A 21,251-nucleotide genomic window follows, 5' to 3' on the forward strand; every position below is an offset into this window, starting at 1 on the left:
CACTCAAAAACATGAGATACCAAGAACAAGAAAACTTAACTTCGAAAGAAAAAAAAAGACAGAAGAAAGAGAGAGAAGAGGAAAGAGAAAGAGGAAAATAAAAATAAAATAAAAAGAGTTCCATGACGAATACTACATATGTAAATATAAAACTTCCCCCCTGGCTAACCAATTCTACTCCGAGCAAATACACCCCCCCTGTATGTTCACATCCCCATAATTGGCCAGAACGGTCGGGTAGTTAGCTGGTCGTTGTCACCGTGCATTGCATGTAATATATGCATGCCCTTCGTCTCATCCTGCCTTGTCCTTTCTAATCATATTATCCATTCCACGGATCTATCCGGTTGTTCCTTCTACATTCAAGTATATCTCTATATGCGCGCTGTATGTATGAATGTATCTTGGTATGGGAAAAAGAACGGAAACGTTAATTCATTCACTTTTTCGTATCTCCATAGCTATCTTTACTTCCTTATGTAATAGCTTCAATGCTCATAATCAATAATGCCCCCCAACAAAGAACGTAACAAAAACAGTGCGAATCAGCCCCAATCGATAATGGAAATTAGGTGATAACATCCGGCTTCGCCCTTCCGGTATACTCCTCCAACTTCAATAACTTGATCGCATTCCCAATACTCTCACTCAAATATTCCTGCGCATCCAATTCATATGTCTCGGGAGCCTATATAGATCACCCACATTGTTAGCATCATCATCACCATATACACTCCACTAGGAAGTGAAGGGGGTTGAAAGAAAAATACTCACATCACTATACTTCTCCACATACAACCTAATAGTCGCCCCCGAACTTCCAGTCCCACTGAGTCGAACCACAAACCTCGCCCCATCACTGGTCTTCACATACAATCCCTGGTTCTTACTAATACTACCATCCAAATCCTCATAACTAAAATCATCCGCCTCAACAACTTGACTTCCTTCTCCGATGCTAGCACCCACAAACTCCCCATTCGACCCGGCGATCAACCCTTTCAACTCATCGATAACCTTCTGCGCTCCATCCGACGATACATTCTCATAATCATATCGTGTAAAGAACGTACGTCCGTATGTTCTCCAGAAATCATTCTGAATCGATGAAATGCTCGCTGTGACACCATTTTCTTCAGAGACTCCGGCAATGATGTTCAACCATGCCGTAACCGCCCAAAGTCCATCCTTCTCACGGATATGGTTCGATCCTGTTCCAAAGCTCTCCTCACCACAGATCGAAAGCTTATCAGCATCGAACAGCGCACAGAAGAACTTCCATCCTAAAACAAATCCCACCTCAGTTAGCAATCCACCCTAGTAAATAATCAAAATATTAAAAAGAGGAGAGAGAAAGAAAAAATTACCAGTAGGAACCTCATAACTCTCCAACCCCTTCTTCTTCGCCACCAAATCCACAGCCCCAGAGGTAGGCATACTCCTCGCCAACCCAAACACTCCTTGCTTCTTAAAATACGGAATCAACTCCGCATGATGCGCAATAATCGCAAGACTGTCTCCAGGGCTGACGAAAGCCTTAGCTCCATAAATCATATTCCTATCTCCATCACCATCACTAGCCGCTCCGAACGGGATAACATTCGCATCAACCTTCTCCACAAGTTCATGCGCATAGGTAAGGTTAGGATCCGGGTGTCCACCACCAAAGTCCGGTAGAGGGACGGAATTGATGACAGAGGAAGCCGGAAGTCCCAATTCTTCCACGAAGATACGGACGGCGTATGGACCTGTAACGGCATGCAGAGCGTCAAAGAGAACCTTGAAGTCCGGGTTCTTCTTCAAGAAGCTGCGAATGAGATCGAAATCAAAGATCTCCTTCAACATGTCCACGTAATCCTGGACTCCATCTACAATCTCCACCTCCAAGTCTCCATATGTAGCCGTTCCGATTGTAGACAGATCAATCTACCCAACCAATTAGTCCCCAAAAACCAAAAGAAAGAAAAAAGAAAGTAAAAAAGAACAAGCATACCTCCTCAACCCTAGTATCAACCTTATACTCCGCAATCTCCTTACTCCTCTTAAAAATCTCATTAGTAACCCCCTCCGGCGCCGGCCCTCCATTCGCCAAATTATATTTAATCCCAAAATCCTCCTCGGGTCCACCAGGATTATGCGAAGCAGTCAACAAAATCCCTCCGGTAGCCTTCCTCTTCCTGATAACATTACTAGCAGCAGGTGTACTCAAAATCCCATTCCTTCCGATCAAAAGCTTCTTGACCCCGTAGGCCGGCGCGATACGTGCGATCTTTTGAATCGCAACATCATTGTAGTATCTTCCGTCTCCACCGACGACTAGGAACGCGTCTTGTGCCCCTTCGGGGATGGAGAGTAGGATTGAGACGATGAAGTTTTCGGTGTAGTTTAGTTGTTGGAAGACTTTGACTTTTTTACGGAGACCGGAACTATTGGTTTTTATTTTACCATAAAAGATATGGAAAGTGGTGGTGGTTAGAAAACAAAAATGTGGTGATAAGATAAGTACTTAGTGGGGGAGGGAGGGAGGGGTTATAACATACGTTCCAGGCTTCTGGTCAAGAAACGGAGTGGTAGGTATAATCTGAACCGTCATTTTGAACAGTAAAAGATGCCGTCCAAGTAAAGCTACACGACCAATTGAATGCCTCAAGGTAAATCTCGAGAAGATGATATGATGTCCAGTAGTAAGATGCAAAAAAAAGAGAAGAATAAGAAGCGAAAGAGAAACAATAGAAGAGAGAAAAGAGAGAAGAGAGGTATAAGAAGGTGAAGCGGAGCTAACAGGTAGCTTCTTAGTTGGCTATCGATTATCCCAACGGCCAGCAATGACGTCTACAGAGACTAAACCAAAAAATCTTAGCGAGGTCCCTGAGCTACTGAGTATTACCCTCAATTACCTTAGAAAATTTTAAATAAATCCTAAATTCAAAAGTCCGAAAAAAAAAACTTCCCGTCTAGCAACCGGGTCAATTGGCCTCCCTTATATACTTTATATCCATCATTATCCCTTGCCTTCCCGAGTTACAACCCGGAAGCTATGGTGATAGAGTATTCCCCTCACTCACCCCTCCAACGCCCAGCTACAAAACGGTCATAAAAACCACCAAAAAATGAGGCTTTTAGGAATTCGTTGAGCGGTGAGGGGCAATTGCAACTCTTCCCCTCCCCTCCCATCAACCCATCAACCCATCCCCATCCCTTCTACTCCCCCCCTCCTTCAAGTAAAAAAAAAAAAAAAAGGGCAGCATGACATCGGACAGCCCACCGATAGGACAACAGCCGCAGCAGCCATTTCATCATCCTCCACCCCCTCCGAACTAAGCTAAGTAAGTCCATGCACGGCCAGCTAAACGATGGCCACATAACCTTACTACTTCCTTAATAAAATGCCCGTATGTATGTAAGTATGTATATAAAAAGAGGGGGCAAATGCAAGTAATTCCAACGACATACATGCGTGAATTCCGACGCCTTCTATCATATTCCATCTCATACGTATACTATTGAAGTATATTTATTTTATCCCGACGATGCATCTGCCAATGCCAGCGAAGTGTACAGTAAAAGTAATAGTATGTTATGAGTGTATATCGTTGACGAAAACACCCTTGTCTACATACTACAACGATATCGTGTATATCACAATTCACCCGAGGACGTGATACCCATATCGATGCGGAATATAACAGACTATATTCTAATGCAGACGCATTATCACGTATACCACCTACATACATAAGTACATAAATACACAAATAGGGAAAGAGACAATGGCATCACTAGAATATCATTACCCCTCCAATACACCACCGATGCATCCATCATACGTCCTAACACCACCCCCTCAACTTTTCATACCACAAAACAAAAAAAACCAGACAGTTGGAATAAAAGGAAATAAAATGCAGTACGAATGTAAAGTGCATAATACAACTGGAAAAACTAAAAGGACCTGCAGAGAAACGAGAAGAAGAAAGAGAAGAAGAAGAAAAGCACAATAGACAACAATCTATCGACTCCGAAGACCCCTTCATCCTCCTCCCCTCATTCCCATATTATGTGCGTAATTACTCGCGATCAACCAAAGGTTGTGCCTCTACAGTCCCAGTCGCATGTTCCGTAGCCTCCAAAACAGTCTCTCCAGCCCTCCTAACCTCCTCCGCCTTCCGTCCACTCACTACATCCTCATACTTCTTTGTATCAAACACCCAAACTCCATTGGTCTTCGCCGGTTCATCCATAGAAATTGGTGTAAGTCCCAACACCCCCTTCATGAACTTCCCGGCTCGCTCGACAAGCGCATCAACCTCATCTATCTTGTCGACTGCGGTAAAGTATCTCCTCTCCCATGTGGTGCCTTCCTCTTTCTCCTTCTTCCTGAGATCTCGCTGTGCGTTTTCAATCTTGGACTTTTCGATACCGGTCTCGTCGTAATCTCCCTTGTCAATCGCCGCTCCAACCTTCGCCCAAGCGCGTCTACTTTCCAAGGGATCTTGCTCTCCGATAGGCTTGATCGCCAACCCTGTTGTGGGATTCTTTTCTCCGTGCTCAAACCGCTCAATCTAGTTAGACCCACCCAAAAATTAGTATTTCTCCAAAATAATATAAAAAATAAATGTATGTATATAAAGCAACCAACCTCAGTCTTCGCCTTCTTGACGACCAATTCCTTCGTCCACTGCCCGGAGATAGTATAAAGCAACTTTCCAGTCTTATTGTCATACAGCTCCGCAGAGACCGAATTCGACTTGCCTCCAACCCATCCCTTTCCAGCATAATCAATCTTCGCAAAGAATCCAGAACTCGACTGAATAATCGTCGACTTCTCTAATTCCACAAAAGGTGACCCGTAAACAAGTCCTTCAATATGTAACGCCGGAAGAGTAATCAAATCTATTCTCAAACAATCATCAGCATATCCCCAATAATACCATTATAGTGATAGGAAAAGTACAAAGGGGTGAAAACATACACTCCTCATCCCATTTTTCAAGCCTCAATCTTGCAATACCAACTTGCTTCACATTGATGGTCATCGACGCAAACCCAGCCTTTTGTCCATTGTAACCTTGTAGCTTAACCCCATGCTTCTCGTTGAATATCGAATAAGCCGTAACAGGTGGATGATGGCTGACTTGTTCAGAGATCAATTCCGTTCTTCCAACTTCCTCGTCCTCCCAGTGTCCAAGGAAGAGCTCTCCAAGGAAGGGATTTAGCGGTTTCTTCTCGGATCCACTACGCAATTACTCCTCGTAAATAATGACATCCAACACTATCTCACACAGGAGAAGAAGAAGAAGAAAAAAGAGAAAAGCGAGGATGGGGTTTTACTAACAGCTTCTCACTTCTGGAACTATACTGTTGCTTCAACGTCGACAAGAACCACTTCAACACAAGCAGCGCCCGTTTTTCCGGATCCTGCTCTTTAGCCGGCGCGACAAAGAGCTTTGGGTGTTCCGTCTACCAGTAACCAAGAGAAAAAAGAAAATAAAAAATGTAATTAGTAATTAATCCCGGCGTATGTGTGTGGGGAAGGGTGGAGGGGGGTTGGAGGAAGAGGCTATGTTCGGCTCCAAGGCGACCGGGAAAGCGTACCCAATATGCGCTGTACTCGACCAAGCTCGTTTTACTCAGAATGAACGGCTACCGGGAAGAGAAGAGAAAAAAAGTTAGTTGGTTTTTTTGAAAAGAAAGGTAGGTTAAAAGAGGAAATTGGGATCGTGATGCTTACGGGAGCGGTCATAGATGCCAAATCGCCATTGAAGCTACACCACAAAGTATTAATTATAATAACGATTTAACCTGCACGCGACAATGGAATTTTACCTCGCAATGCTCTGGAATCAAAATGAAAATTAGTCTTGTGTCCGTATTGCTTAAATAAAAAAAGCAGAAGAAAAAGAAACCAAATCTAGAGAAAAGGGGAAAGGTGAATATACCTTCAAAAACGAAGCCCACGTGCTCTTCGCAGACCCTGTTTTACGACCCATTGTAAGTGAAACCGTCAAAGAAAACTCAAGTGTGTAGTAGTTGATGACGGAGAGAATTTGTCGGGTGGGAGTCGTAGATGTGATTATAAAGTTGGAAGAGAAGGGCGACGATGAGGAACGGAAGAGGGTTTTAAGAAAGAGAGAGAGGGAATATACCAGTTAACGCAGCCATGGTAGCGGTGGAGGTGGTGTTAGTGGAGTGTGGTGGTGGTGGTAGTGGTGGTAGTGGGGGGAAATGAATGAGGGTAAATATCGATATGAATAGGAACAAAGCGTGGAGACAACGGGGATCAACTCTCTCGCTGGATGTCGCTTGACTACAGCTGAGGCTCTCAAAGGCGATCGAAGGGCCTCGGCTGGTGTACGTAACCGTCGACAACTAAAATGAAGTATATGTGCGGTATCGGTGGGTACTGAATCAGATCCTTATGCTTGATACTATACAGACTAGTACCGAGTACGACCTAACAAACAAAGTACTTGCTAAAGGAATGTAATGTCGAAGTCAGCGAGGTGTGGTTAATTAGGAGTAAAGTACTGAAGTTGAGTATCTTAGGCTAATACCTGGAGCTACCTGATAAATTTTTTTTAAAAAAGGGGGGTACCGGGGGCTTATAAGCTTACAATGAAGGAATAATATGATCGTGCGGATGCAATGTCGTTGTTATGTGGACGTCGTTGTGGGTGGGTGGGTGTGTCGTTAGCTGGCGACAGGCAAGCAGGTATAGTCCAATTGCAAGCTTGGGTCGGGGTCTTGGGTCCGGTGTCCAGAGTCTTGGGTCTTAGCTGTGTGTTCCTCCTGCAAATCTTGTGGGGAAATCAAGATCGAAGAAATACTAATTTATCTTGACGGAATTAAAAAAATATATCGAAGGAGACGGACTAGTTATCCACGTCGCCAATAATATTAATTATTTTAACAAAGAATAAATCAAAAAATTGAGATGGCAACAAGGGCTATATATACCAAATATAGACGAGCTTCTTTTGCTCTTGCAATTTCCGGCCTGCGGTCAGCGGTAGTCCGTTCATTCATTTGTTCGTTCCTTTTTTCAATGCAATGACGCCGTTCAGAGAAATTAACTGAGGATGCTCTATTACGTCACACACAACTATCCTTCCCTCCCCGAGCTACTATTAATTCCCCAGAGCAATGCAAGGTACTACTCCAGAGCTACAGCTACTCGAGTATCACAGGCCAACCCTCCCCCCAGTATCGTAGATATGGGATGAGATCGGTAATCTTCGGAGTCCCAGTCCAGTCGCATGATAGAAACGCCGCCGCCCGCCGGGTCCGGAGCCCCAGTTCGGAACCTCGCCTGGCCGGGATTCGTACTCACCAAGCTGTGGCTCAGCTTATATAATCTGCCACATAACATTCTATCGATATCTATATCTTAATATACCTCAGCCTTTATTACCATGCAATTAATTGTCTATAAATTTAAGGATCGATTGCAAGTACTTGAGAAGCTATCTAGATGCTTCTTAAGTCGGCCTATAAACGAGGCCATCATATTGCTCAAACGCCTAGCTAAAGTAGCCTCGAAACATGGTATTCGAAGCTACCAGCTACAAAGCTATAGTTAGTACGCTAAGTAGCAACTATCGTACATACATGCATACATCCCACCACCATGCCGTCTAGCATCTAAAAGTAAAAAGTGAAAGAAAAAAGTATAAACATCCCCATGCAAGTCAAATCCATCTCTCGAACAACAATAAGAAGAATAGGGAGAAAAGAACGGAGGAAAAAATGGACAAAGAAAAGAAGTAAAGCGTATCTATCATCTATCGATCGTCCCCATTTTCATACATAAACCTCGCATCTAACGCACACCCGCTCGAAATGAAAGATGAAAGTGTGTAAAAGAGAAAGGAAATAAAGGAAAGCGCGAAGGTGTTTTGAAAGAAGGGAACAATAATATTCATAAGGAAGAAGTAAAAGAAGAAGAAGAAGAAGAAGTAAGAGAAGAATAAGAAGAAGAAGAGAATGAAGAAAGTATTCACCTCTCCGGATGAACCTTCTCATAAAACAACAAATATACCTCCTTCTGTAGCCCCAATACATCATTCGTCTTAACCTCCTTCACAGAATCGTCACTGATCCTCCACCATCGGCTATCAACCCCCTTCGCTTTCTTTCCTTTCGATGGAAAGCTCTTCAACGAGAGGGTATCGACCTTTGATGCCTTCCCCGCAGCCGTAGCCACAACCTTTTCACTACTCGTTGGAAGCGCACTCCCGGTCGTAACAACCTTCTTCTTCTCGTCCAACTGTAAAACTGAAGCCGAAGCCGAGACAGTGGCAGAAGTGGCGGGAGTAGAGTTTCCATTACTACTTTCCCCAGTCTTCTCTCCTAAATTAAGCTGACTCGTCCCGGGCGTCGGCGTCGGCGTCGTTGGTGTCTGTGTCTGTATTTGTGAAGCCGGTGTCTCCAAAGTTGCCGGCGTAACTGGTGTCACGGGTGTTCCAACTTCACCCTTAGGCATCATCATCGTCATAGGGGTCGAATAAGGTGGCGGATGCGAATTTTGACGTCTATAACACTCATAATGTCCACTATCATGACTACCCCTGTGGGTAATCAACCCCAGCAACTTGTATTTACTTCGATTCAACAACGGTCCGAGCAATAGCTCCTCGGGGAAAGCCACTTTACAGCTGTTCTTCCTCGAGTAGTAATCGAAGATAGATCTTGATAGATGAATGGCCAGTACATTCGGACAATGTGCAAAGTATGTTCGTTTCGCGATGCGTGATTTGACAGTTGTGAGTTTTGGCGACGGGAGGAGTGTGTCCTTTGGTATTTCCTCTGGGTTGTTCTTCAGACAGTCGTTTAGTGTTTCTAGAGAATCTTTGAGAGCGCTAGCTTCCTTTTCATCCTTCGTGGTGGCAAGCCTCTTCTCTTGAACCGCGATCATCTTGGCCAGCTTGCATTTCGCGCATTGAAAGTCATCAATGAATTCCGTAGATAGATGTTCGTTAAAGCAGTCATCGAGTGTCGCAGAACTTTTCATCGGGACGTTGAGGGTCAAAACGACAAATGTAGATCCAGTAGGCTTCGGCTCGAATCCACAGACAAGACATTGAATCCCCGATTCCAACTTTCCTTCCATTGGCATACCAAACTCTGGGATCTTCGGTTCTTCCTTCTTTGTCTTTTCCTTCTCCGCCTCCGCTTCTTCCTTCTCTAGCTCCTTGATTTTAGTGTCCAAGGAGACATGTTTCGGTTTGGGCTTCGATGACTCCTGATCTGTATCTGTGAATGATGATTCTCCCTCATCGTTCGATGTTTCGGGTGTCGACAGCTCGGTGGCAGTTGATTCAGGTTCTTCAGTTGTCGACTTAACGCTTTCAACGGTTGAGATATCGGCTTCAGCTTCCTTCACTTCCTCGTTCTGCTCATCCACAGCTGTCACAACCTCAAAGCTGTGCTCGCTCGTGTCGTCTTCCTGTTTCTGATCCTCTACCTTAGCATTCTCACTCCCCTTCTCCTTATTCTCTTCTCCTTCTTCGTTATCATCGTCAGTTTCCTCTTCTTTATCGCTCTCTTCCTCTTCCTTTTCCTTCCCTTCTTCAACATTCTTAACCATCAGTCTAACCTTCTCCTGCGCTTCATACTCCTCCGCCAAAGTCTGTGCCACAATCTGCAAAAATTCTTGCGCATCCTGTTGGTTCCTCGAAATCCGCGATCTGAAAACCCGTTCAAGCTCATAAATGAAATCCCTGGTCGAAATCGTCTTCCTATGTAACGGGCGCTCATTAAGCTCTACAACAGAGAACCCCCACACATTAGCATTCCCACCAATACCTAACAGAACAAAGAGAAGAGAAAAAAAAAAGAAAAAAACTCACTATCAAGCATAACCTTCAAAGCTCTCGTCAAAACCGGCCTACGTCCTTTCCAAGCAACCCTTCCGTTCCCTTCAAACTCCTCAAGCTCTCCTTGAACCCCCATCCTCCCTCCCAAGAACTTCCTCAACTCACCACACCCCGCCAAAGCCTGCAGAACCGAATTTACGAAACAATCATTGGCAGGATTATAAAGTCCAACAACGGTCTGCTTCCTCTTCCCAGAACCACCGGCAACAACATTCCCATTCATACTATTCCCATCGATGAAGAAAGTCGGACCGAAGACATATATCAACACCCCTGCTGCCAACCCTGCTCCGGCAGCATAGGCAATGATTTGTGGTTTTGTCTCCGAAGTCGTAAGGAATGACGACATTTGATCGGATAGGTAGTTGATGAAGCGGGTTAGGAAGTCGTTACGTTTGAAGTAGTCCGAATCTTGATGGGTGACGACGTAGGGGTTGTAGGCGTAGTAGGACATTTAAAGTATTTTTTTTCTGGTTTGTTGTTGGTGGTCGCACGGTATGTCGGTTCTTTTCGCTGTGCGTTATGTTAACTCTCTTCCTGTCTCTCTGTCTTCCTCTTTCCCTGTGTGTTTCAGTCCTTTTTCTTGGTTGAAGGATTTACGTGATGTCGTGATGTGGTTTAGTCGCGAATCATTCATGCAGCCATAAAATCGCAAATGAATCTTCAAAAGCCGTCAGAGAGGTCGGGTCAGCAAGCAAGGACGTCGAGCTATAGCGCTAGCAGAAGCAGGAAGAATTATTAGGTCACTTACCTAGGTAGCTAAGAACGATGGACTTGTCGCATGGCTCATCGGGTAATTTTTTACATGGCAATTCGTTGGAGACGAGGGAGCGAAGGTGGAGAAAGAAAGAAAGAAAGAAAGAAGGATGAAAAGGATGAAAGAAAAAGAAAGAGAAAGAGAGATGATGGTTAATGTGGTCGATGTGGTCGATGTGGTTTGATGAAGGGAGAAAGCTGCTGGATGAGATGAAGTCGCAAGCTAACTAAGCTTTACCCTGTCCTTCTCTCCTTCCTGTCCTTCCAACTGTCCTTCTTTCCTTCCTTCCTTTCTTCCTCGTCCGCCGGTTTGTCCAGCTGCCCAGCTGCCTGACCCAGACCGACCGGCGGCAACTCGCGAATCTGACAAAAATAACCCGGATCTACGGCTACGCGGCCGAATTAGATCGATTAGATATCAAATAGCCTGGTCGGCTTGATAATATAATTCCTAGCTTCAATAGTTGGGTAATTAAGTAGGTACTTAATTCAGCATTCTGACCATTTCTATCGCTTTCAATTCAAAATAAATCCCATTGACCAATCAAACGAACGTTGTTTCGCTGTGTCATATTAATTTACAGTAGTATCTCCACCGGCTGGCCGCTGACGGTGCAAGTAAGTACCTAGGCAGTTAAAGACAAAGCTCCCCACTTCACAAGTTAACAGAGACATCGAAACCAGCAACGTCAACATCAACATAACTATAACATTTACTTAAACCGCATGGAAACAAAATGGAAATAACACCCAAGAACTTTTCTGTTTTAACCTGCATAAAGCAATTTAAAATCCAAATCCTCCCCCGTGCACTGCTGCCCAATAATTGATTATAAGAGAGTGAAAAATATATAAAAGGGGACCCTTAAAACTACCTACCTCTCGTTGGAGAAGCTCATGCACAATGTAATGGAAAGAAACGATGCAAGCTGTCATATTTCAGCAAGCGCATATATATATTACGAGGGAAGCATTACGCCGTCAAACCGCGATAGAGAGAAAGAGTGGACGGTTGTCATGATAAAAAAAAGAGAAAGGGCGAATTTTGTTTCCCCTTCGAGGACGTTAAAAATATATCCCCGGAACCCCTTGCATTCCATTTTTAATTTCGAAAAGTACCAGTACTATTATAAAAGTACCGGCTGCGATAGCAGCGACAGCGACAGCAGCAGCAAAGGTCTGAGCTTCTCGTAATATATAAACATTACTTCGTGAATCAAAGACAGCAGCGGGCGAGCAGGCAATTCGTAGAACACAGAAGAAACAGAGTAATAGTAGTAGAGAGTAATGATAATAAACACCCCCATAAAAAGTGAAAGAAAAACCCTTTTCCCATTGAATAGTAGTAAAAAAGAAAAAAGAAAATATCATAAGACAGAGAAAAAGGTGGAGAAAAGTAGCTAGAAAAAAACAGAAAAAACAAAAACAAGCATGTACAGAGCACCGAGAAACACAGTTTTTTTTAGAGTGAAAAAAGGAGCTTCATCGGATGGCCGGAGCAATAATTGGCCCATCAAAGACATTGTTTAAAAAAACAAAAATCAGAAAAGAAAAACGGGAATTCATCGATAATGTGTGTGGATAGGTGGAGAGGTGTCTTTAGAAAAAGGAGGGAAAAGGTTGAGCGATGAAAAAGAGGGGTGCAGTAGAACAGGGTCCGATCAATGCGAATATGGGGAAAGCCCCCTAGTGCCCCCCATATCCCCAGCCGCCTTGCTGGCGATTGCCTCCTTGGCTACCATACTGGGGGTAGCCGGAGCCAAATCCGCCATACATGCCGTACTGGCTATTGTGATGACCTTGATTGCCTCCCATGAGAGGAGTGTTACCTCCGGATTGACCTTGAAGGTGTTGTGGGTAACCTCCCATAAGGTTTTGCTGGTGTTGTTGGGATTGTCCCTGAGGAATTTGGGACTGGCCGGCTGGTCCGGAGAGACCGGAAGTGCTGGGTGGTCTTCCTGGAGCACCGGCAGGGTTGGCGGAGGGGCCTGTAGGGGCCTTGGCTTCGCCATATGGCTTCAGGGTGTCTTCAGCGTGGCCACTTTGTTGACCACCAAGCCCATGTTGCTGTTGTTGAGTTCCAAATCCTCCCAATTGATTGTGCTGGCGAGAAGACATGTAGTCAGGCATTCCACCAGAGCCATATCCAAGGCTAGGGTGCTGCGACTGTTGCTGCTGTTGTTGTTGCTGCTGTTGCTGCTGTTGCTGCTGCTGCTGCTGCTGCTGAGCATGGCCTTGGGTAGCGCCAGTGCGCCCATATTCATTCGAGGAAGTGTCGCGGCCACCCTGGGAACCGGGGCCACCAAAGCCACCATAGTTTCCGGGAGAGGAGGAGTGCTCATACCCTCCGGGAGACATGTAAGCTTGAGGAGAACCACCATAAAACCCCTTCGGGTAACTGCCATAATGACCGTACATTTGCTATTAAAAGCGTTAGTAAGAGAAGAAGAAGAAAAGGTAACTGGAATTGGAAGGCTGACGTTGTTACTTACAGACATATAGTTGTAGTACGGGTAGTAAGACGGGTGCATAGGGTACTGAGATGGGTGCTGTGGCCCTCCTTGTTGGGCAGCCGCTTGACCCGGCTGCGAGGCCTCGTTTCCTTGGAACGACGCTCCGAACCTAGATTGTTGGTTTTGTTGTTGCTGACTTCCCGAAACCGCGGCGCCAGATTGGGCGGTCTCGAGGGAAGCTCCAACTCCTCCACCTAGAGCACTAGAAGAACGGGGTTGAGATGCAGCCTGGTCAGTGGGCTGGGTTTGTTGTTGGTTTCCTGCGGTCGCATATGGCGAAGTGTAGAAAGCGTTGAAACCCGAGGACCTATTCGGATCATTGGCACCGGAGTAATAACCAGCGTATGGGTCGGCGGCAGGCTGGGAAGGTTGCTGGGTCTGATTCTGGTAACCACCATATGGTGATTGGCTGACGGGATTTTGCTGTCCAGTGAGATGTGGCTGTTGTCCATAGCTATCGAATTTGGTGGTTTCGGCGCCGAAACCGGACTGACGAGGGAGAGATTGTCCAAGAGACTGTGGAGGTTGTTGTTGAAGTTGCTGAGGGGCACTAGGAGATGATGATAGGGGATTGCTATGGGACGGCTGCTGGATGGGTGCGGCCAACCCGGGGGCGTGACGTGGAACAGAGACAGCCTGCGGTTGTGGCTGTGGTGGCTGTTGCTGTTCTTGAATGGGCTGTTGTTGCTGCTGCTGTGGAATTGCAATTGGTTGCTGTCCCAAAGGTGCGACGCTCGGAGTGCTAGTGGCTGGGACAGGGGTAGGGAGAGCTGCCTTGGGTTGGCCAATTGGGGATTGCTGGGGTGGGGCGACGGTTTCTGGTTTCTCTGGTTGCTCGACTTCCTCGGAGTCGTCGAGTTCACCGTTTAGACCCATACTGCCGAATTGAACAGCGGCTCGGTCAACGAAATCACCACGTGGCATGACGACAGCTTCGTGTTGGTCGAGCATACGGCGAAGTCCAGACCGGTGTCCGTGTGCACGGTGTACGGGAAGAAGTACCTTGGAGGCTGGCGATAGGGATCCGAGAGGGAGTGGGGTTGTGGCGGCGGTGCTTGCGGCAGTAGACGTAGGTGGAGCTGGAGCGACATTCTCGATCTTTTCCAGGTTTTCCTCAGTTAATTTGTCCAGAGCCGGAGATGGGAGTGATTCAGGAGTTTCCTCGGGGATTATTTCTTCAGGGGCTTCCTCAGTTACGGGTTCGGGTTCAACAGGATCCTCAGTTACCTTGGTAGTTTCAGTCGCAGTTGGTGGAGCGGCCAGTTCAGTTTGTGGGAGTTTTGGAGTCGATATATCCGGTAGAGCAGGTGCGATGATAGGAGATTTCTTAACCGATGGTGGTGCAACTGGTGGTGGGAGGGAGACTGGAGCTTCTTGCGGAGGCGGAAGAGACGTAGTAGTAGCAGTAGTAGTGGGTGGAGTCTGAATAACAGCTTCGGCGACGGGAGCGGGGGGTTCGACCTTTGGCAGGACAGGGCTTTGTGGTTTCTTCGGGGCGGCGACAGGGACAGGTTGTGGTTGTGGTGGAGGAGGTGGAGGAGCGGTATGCAATAAGCTAGCCCAGGTCTTCTTGGGAGGTTCAGCGGGGACGGAGCTCTTCGCAGCAGGCTTCTCTAAAGCTGTCATGGGAGCAGCCGGAGTAACGGGTTTGTTCTTTTCAACCAGGGATGTAGTGGCCTCTCCAGCAGCAATCGATTTCCAAGTGGGGACTTCGGCGGCGCCGTCTTTCGAATCCTTGTGGTCAGCCGAGTCGTCGGTATGTTTTTCGTCTCCGGCATCCTGAGTAGCAGCAGGCCATTCCGAAGATTCAGTAGTCGTAGCTTCAGCTCCGTTAGTAGTCTTCCCTCCACGGGGAGCAAGTCCTCCACGTCCTCCACGGAAGGCTCCACGGTCAGTGCCACGGCCTCCGCGAGTACCACCCCTTCCTCCTTCGAAAGTACCTCTAGCAGATTTGAAGCCACCGCGGCCTGCACGAGACCCTTCGTCGTTCGTAGTAGCGGATGGGCCCTTCTGCTTTGGCTTTTCCTTAGTCTTCTTTTTTACGTCGCTCCATTGAGTAGCGTGACCTGTAACATCGTATCACTACTGTTAGCAACCGTCGTGGTGTAACGCTCGGGTAAGGAGACGAAAGGCTCCGAGTTTGTCGGACAAAAAATGTCTGTAGAGGGGATGGGGAGGGGAGGTGTGGTGGTCAAGGTGGAGGTGGAGGTGGAGGTGGATGATAATGATGGATATACTGACCTTCCGAGATGAGACTTGCGGCCATCTCTGCGTTACCGAATGATTCCTCCAATGGATTGATGAGATCTTCATCGGTCCAGGATGGGAACATTTCTTTCAAAAGAGTCAATTGAGAAGCATATTTCTGCTTAAGCTTCCCGAGTTCACCCTGTTCTTCCAGAGGAACTTCGTCGTGAGAGTCACCATTCGATCTGAATCCGGCACCGTTTCGGCCACCTCTGCTGCCAATCGCGCCGCCACCTCTGCCGCCACGCGACAGTCCCCGCCCTCTGGTGGGCGCTCTCTGAGCCGAAATATCGGACATTTATGTGATGGTATATGTGTGGGTGTTTAGTTTGGGGGGAAGGAGATGGATTCCCAATGGCGTGAATCCTTAGTGAGGAGAGAAAGGAAGATTAAAAAAAACTGTGGAGAAAGAAAGGGAGGTTAGTTGTTGGTTGAGTTAGTTGGGTAAGTAGTTAGTTAGTTCGACAACACGAGATTCGTAGGCACGGCATGGTTCGATATTTAAAGCAGCAGCACACACTATGTTTAGGGCTGGGCCATTCCATTGCCATCCATGGTCACATATGGCTAAAGAGCAGCGAAGAGAACGGTGAGGCGTTACGCCTCGAGCATCAGACTAGACCCGGACTTGGGAAGGAAGTGTTTCATAGCGGAGATACCTGAAACAGGATGCCGTGGAAAGCTGGTAATGCAGCGTAGATGGTATGTGGGTCGTGATGGCAAATGCCACCACCAGCCAGCAACCAAGCAGGCCCTGGGGAAAAGGAAGGAAGGAAGGGAAAAAAGGAAGGGATGGAGGGGAGGATAGGGAGAGAGCAGAATACTTACAGAAGAGGGAAAATTCAACCGAGCAAGCAAAGGCACGGCGAGGGAGCAGTCTGGTAGGGAAGAAAGCAATGGGAGAGTGATGATTGTGATGATGGTGGTGGGTAATGATGAGAGGAAGGTGGATATGATATGATGGATGGTCTGGTGGTGGTGATACGAGATCCGAACAATCAAGGACTGGAGCTAAGAAGCAAAACTCAAAAGCGAAAGCGAAAGCGAATTTTGAAGGTCAGCTGACCGTGCGTAACAAACTTGCCGACAAACATATGCAAGCAAGACATATACATAGTAATAACTGGCATACATGTCCAGGGCAGGGTAGGTAATAGGCAGGTAGGGAAGGGAGCAGGAGGAGGAGGAAGAGAAGGAATTGAACATACCAAATGCAGGATCAGAAGAACCGATAGAGGTTAGAATGAGTTCGAGCAGGGTTAGCGATGAAGCTGGATAAGTTTGGGAAAGCTGGTGATGGTGATGGTGAGGTTGATGATAACAGGTTGGTGAGGTTGATGAGATGGAGAGGTTGATTGATGGTGAAGTTCGAGTTGCTAGTTTGGTGGTGTCTGTGGTGGTGGTGGTAAGAAGAAAGGAAGAAAGGAAGAAATAACTGGGAGGAAGAGAATGTGGGCAAAATGTGGGTTGAATGCGTTCAGTCGCGATCCGGCTGAGAACGTCCAGACGCTGTCAATTATTCTATTCTATTAATTATACTTCCTTGTACCTATCTACTGCTTACTACTCAGTATATTACTGGTATACAGTCTCCTCCAACTGAACACCTCTTTGTTTGCTATTCCTAGGCTCCGATCCTGTTAACTGTTGCATGCATAAGCTACTAGTAAGTACTATCTAGCACCATCCTCTTTAACCAACATCCAAAAGGTCTAACAGTTGATACGATCAGGTTATATTATTATATTGGCTGGCATCAATATTATCATTGGGATATCCCAGCCACAGATATCCTGAAGGAGATGGTGGTGCAGGTATATCCACCACTCAATACGATCACAATACCTCTTACTAACATATCCAAGTATATATACGTATATCCCGGGCCCACTAGGGAACATCTCGTATCAGCGATTACTTTATACGCTGCTTTGATAAGGCTTAGATAGCCAAGACTTGGGATCGAAATCCAACCTGTACTCAAAATTACTGAAGATGACAACCTATCACCTTCGTTGGCAAATTGGCGGAAGGACCTTTGGGAATATCTAAAGTCTCAAATACCGGCTGAATTGCTGCTAAATTTCGGTTCCAATCCGATCGCAGGTTCCCATAATGCATTGAATCCTCCACCAAGTATACAGATATAAACTCCGATAACCAATGCAACCAACCGAAACATTATATGTTGCGCTGCAATAGTTTGTGCACGGGCACTCGCTTTCCCCTCGCCCTGCCGCCAATCGGCGGAGAGAACACTAATTCAGATATCTATCCTTGTTTAAATCCATCAACCGGAATCTTTCAATCTGGATCTCTGGCGTCTTCACGCCTCGAGAATAAGAACCAACTTTGGTGGTAGTAAATTTGGCATGCCAACAACTCTAATTCGGTCCCCAGAACCAAATCCCTGGTCCACAATCCGACATCGCGATGCAAAATCTTTGAGAAGAAAAAAAACCCAAACCCGACGACTCCGAATAAAAAGGAATACTCGAATGAAGAGATCAGCTAGAAGAAAATCTATTCACTATTCTATTACAGTGGTTTTTGCAACCGCACCATTTCGAATATTTCGTGATACCGAAATATCACAATCCCAATCGAATCTAAAATTCCGCCAGTTCGCCCAGGCCAACCTTGGCCGGCCAGCCGAACAAGTGGAGACGAAATGTGCAACAGCTCCCCGGCGCGGCTCGCAAAAAAAAAAAATCCGGGGGAACAATTTGTGTAAGACAAGGGTGCCAATTAATGCTAACACCAAAATGCGACGACACGACTGTACGAATCTAATCTTCTGCATTCGGACACCGATTTTCCAGATTTCTACACAAAAAGAAAACTATTTACTCAAGCTTGGGGTATTTGCTCACAATTAAAAGAATTTCAAACCCTCACAGGCTGAAGCTACTGGGTCTTTCTTTTGTTATATCGGAAGGAACTAACGAAAATACGCTCTTCGGATCTGGTGCCACCATCAGAGATATATATCTCTTGTGTAAGTGAGCACCAATTAGCCAACCAATTCGCTTGCTCGCCAGTCACAGATGCATAATGCATGTAAGTTATGGAATTGAACAGAAGCTAAATTCCTAGACTCATAAAACCTGGGGAGTAATAGAGGCTACTGACTTTAAGAAAGAAGTCGTTGAGTTTCATGTGATCTTATATAATATAAGCAAGAGTATACTTACTAAGTATATATCGATCTGTTGCCCCAAAGCTTCTTACACAGAATTGACGGAGTAGGCAATATCGAACAATACCAGAGCCATGGCAATTGCCAGCACAGACAGCTGCCTAGATGCCCGTTGTTAACTTACGAGTCACGGTAGTTCCCAGTACTGCAGTGCAAACCCACCCCGGTAATACCAGATGGAGCACGGGAAGAACTCCGTTTCCTCAAAGCCACCTCTTCTTTTCTATATTACAAAATAAAAAGTGAAAGATTTTAAGGCTGTAGGCGACCATGCCCCTGCCAAATCGAACAGGTGAGGCCTCTATATAAGTACTTAAGTATATATCCGCTCTCCAATAAGACCTATCAATGATGACAGAAGCAGTAGCGAACTATATTAACATTAATTGGAGTATCGTACGGCCAAGATATTATATCTTCGAAGATTAGATCGCATCTGGTGATCCTGTATTATATTAAAATACTTTAGTAACATGACGTCATCATCCACCAACCCATCATCCAATGCAAACCGACGACTTGCTCGATCGAGCAGTTCTGAATGTTTCCATTCCACAGCATTACAATATAAGTAAGTAAGTATACTTACTACTTCTTGAGTACTTAAAATCTGTAACTCCCGCCTCCCGCATTCCAGTAATCGATTTGTATGTGTGTTTGAGTTCACAGGTATTCTAAATATTTATTCCGGTAACACCACATTTCCACCTCCATCCATCCATCCACCCCCGTCCGGCCCAGACCCAGACCCAGACCCACCACCTGCACTCGATCGATCTGTATAACCTTTTTTTTCCCTTGTCGCTTTCTTTCTTTCTTTCTTTCTCTCTTTCTTTCTTTCTTATTTAAAATTCCCAGCCGCTTTCTGCGCAACACCAGCCTTGCAATTGGATATTAACATTGCATACAAATTGCATCTGAATTCCCTCTTTTTTTCCCTTTTTTTCCCTTTCCTCCCTTACAATTAGACTTTTTAGCACCACCACCCCCTTCGAGCTTCCCTTCTTCCCCACACTATTGCAATTATACAGCTCTTAAACCTCCGAATAGGTACCTTACCTATATAATATAAGTCTACGATACAAACCTAACTCCTACTTCACGACCTCCGTTTTTTGGTAAAAAAAAAAAAAAAAAAAAAATTTAATATAGAGAAAAAGAAGGGAAATTAGAAAATGACGGATCTTAAGCCAGGAGATCAAGGTAAGCTAGAATTTTATTTATTTATAATTTTGATGTTATACTTTCCCCCCCGGACCGTGTGATTTGCCGGGGTACTTGGTGGTGATGATGTCGATTTTGACGACGTCACAGATCACGACAAGGGTAGGTACCGATCTGATCGCACTAGCTGGGTTGGATGACATATATCCCATATTATACTCTATATACATATAAGTATCTATTCCAACCTTGAAACACCCTAAATTGCAGGTTATTTATTGATTTTCCAGCTATATCGAATTTCTTACCATTCATTAATATTATAATATCACCGCATTCAACTCCCCCAATAGAACCCCGTACCACTCACTACTTAATACCTACCAAGCATCACAAATTTTTATAAAAAACAGAAGGAATATATAGTAGTATAAAAACTAATCAAAAAATGCCATACCCAGCCCAATGGAACTGGGGCCAAGGTCACCCATCCGGCACAGTAACCGAAGTCGCCGACCACGGTTCCCTCTCAATCCAATCTTCCAACGGGAACACCATCACCCGTAACGCCGAACCATCCAACCCGGCCGTTCATTTACAACAAGACTCCGGCACTGACGTCGTCAAGAAGGCTAGCGAGCTTGAAATCAAGTCTTCATCTGATGACAATAAAGATGACGGTGATGGTAATGATGGAAAACTACGAAAACCATTCCTACCACCCAGACAATCGGCACCGATATCCAGACCACCGGATACCGCACAAGAACAAGAAGAAGCGAATTTATCCATCGAAGAACAAGTAAAACTCGCCGAGGAGAGGGATAAACAAGCTGAAAAAAGGGATGGTGACGATGTTGATATCGATAACGGAAGTGGGAATACTACTACTACTACTATCCACGGACATACTAACGGCGATAAAACCGCCACGACACAGCCCCCCGAGCAGTTAATGGATCTTCGGGAGGAAGTACAGGAGAAACCGACAAAACCCGAAGCTTCGGTTGGTGAGAAACGTGGTAGGTCTGAAGAACTTACTACTGTTGCTTCGGATGAACAAGATCATACTTCTGGGTCTTCTGAGAAGAACGGGGGGGATAAGAATGATACTCAAGAAGAAGAAGTTCCGGAGCCAGAGTCGAAGAAACCAAGAGTTGAGGAATCGAATAAGGAAGTAACGGATCCTACTGCTCCGGCGTCAACTGAACTGGATCAATCTAAACCTGTGGAGACGGCGGAAGCGCCGAAGAAGAAAGCAGGGCGACCAAAGAAAGAAGAGACGAAACCCCTCACGGGAGAAAGAAAGAATAGTGTTTCTTCAAGGACTAGATCTAAAGCTAATGCTGAAGACGTTTCTATCTAAAAATCCCATCCCCCCCAAAGAAAATACTATATATTATAACAAAAAAGTATCATTTCCTAGTATAGCTTCCAAAACCCCTGTACTTTCCAATTGAACTCATGTACTTTTTGTATTCTTTCGTTTTTGTTTCT

General features: G+C 45.6%; 5 protein-coding genes across 5 annotated transcripts; 1 reads left to right on the plus strand and 4 right to left on the minus strand.

Annotated features, from left to right (window-relative positions):
* Window positions 1-568: 568 nt before the first annotated feature.
* On the minus strand, window positions 569-2,593 carry AOL_s00004g302 (uncharacterized protein; the record flags this gene model as incomplete). The annotated part of the gene is made up of 5 exons (XM_011118952.1): window positions 569-688; window positions 775-1,283; window positions 1,368-1,926; window positions 1,994-2,426; window positions 2,541-2,593. The coding sequence occupies 5 exons, from the start codon at window positions 2,591-2,593 to the stop codon at window positions 569-571; spliced, it is 1,674 nt and encodes a 557-aa protein (XP_011117254.1).
* A 1,474-nt stretch (window positions 2,594-4,067) lies between these two features.
* On the minus strand, window positions 4,068-6,162 carry AOL_s00004g303 (uncharacterized protein; the record flags this gene model as incomplete). Its single annotated transcript, XM_011118953.1, has 9 exons — window positions 4,068-4,562; window positions 4,640-4,893; window positions 4,973-5,235; window positions 5,336-5,460; window positions 5,596-5,643; window positions 5,732-5,765; window positions 5,827-5,837; window positions 5,940-5,974; window positions 6,147-6,162. The coding sequence occupies 9 exons, from the start codon at window positions 6,160-6,162 to the stop codon at window positions 4,068-4,070; spliced, it is 1,281 nt and encodes a 426-aa protein (XP_011117255.1).
* Window positions 6,163-7,996: 1,834 nt separating this feature from the next.
* On the minus strand, window positions 7,997-10,329 carry AOL_s00004g304 (uncharacterized protein; the record flags this gene model as incomplete). The annotated part of the gene is made up of 2 exons (XM_011118954.1): window positions 7,997-9,762; window positions 9,849-10,329. 2 exons carry the CDS (start codon window positions 10,327-10,329, stop codon window positions 7,997-7,999), a joined length of 2,247 nt encoding a protein of 748 aa, XP_011117256.1.
* A 1,988-nt stretch (window positions 10,330-12,317) lies between these two features.
* On the minus strand, window positions 12,318-15,689 carry AOL_s00004g305 (uncharacterized protein; the record flags this gene model as incomplete). The annotated part of the gene is made up of 3 exons (XM_011118955.1): window positions 12,318-13,052; window positions 13,124-15,210; window positions 15,386-15,689. 3 exons carry the CDS (start codon window positions 15,687-15,689, stop codon window positions 12,318-12,320), a joined length of 3,126 nt encoding a protein of 1,041 aa, XP_011117257.1.
* A 4,076-nt stretch (window positions 15,690-19,765) lies between these two features.
* On the plus strand, window positions 19,766-21,120 carry AOL_s00004g306 (uncharacterized protein; the record flags this gene model as incomplete). The annotated part of the gene is made up of 2 exons (XM_011118956.1): window positions 19,766-19,793; window positions 20,216-21,120. The coding sequence occupies 2 exons, from the start codon at window positions 19,766-19,768 to the stop codon at window positions 21,118-21,120; spliced, it is 933 nt and encodes a 310-aa protein (XP_011117258.1).
* Window positions 21,121-21,251: the final 131 nt, after the last annotated feature.

This window comes from Orbilia oligospora (assembly GCF_000225545.1).
Source record: "Orbilia oligospora ATCC 24927 unplaced genomic scaffold scaffold00004, whole genome shotgun sequence".
Lineage (NCBI taxonomy): Eukaryota > Fungi > Ascomycota > Orbiliomycetes > Orbiliales > Orbiliaceae > Orbilia > Orbilia oligospora.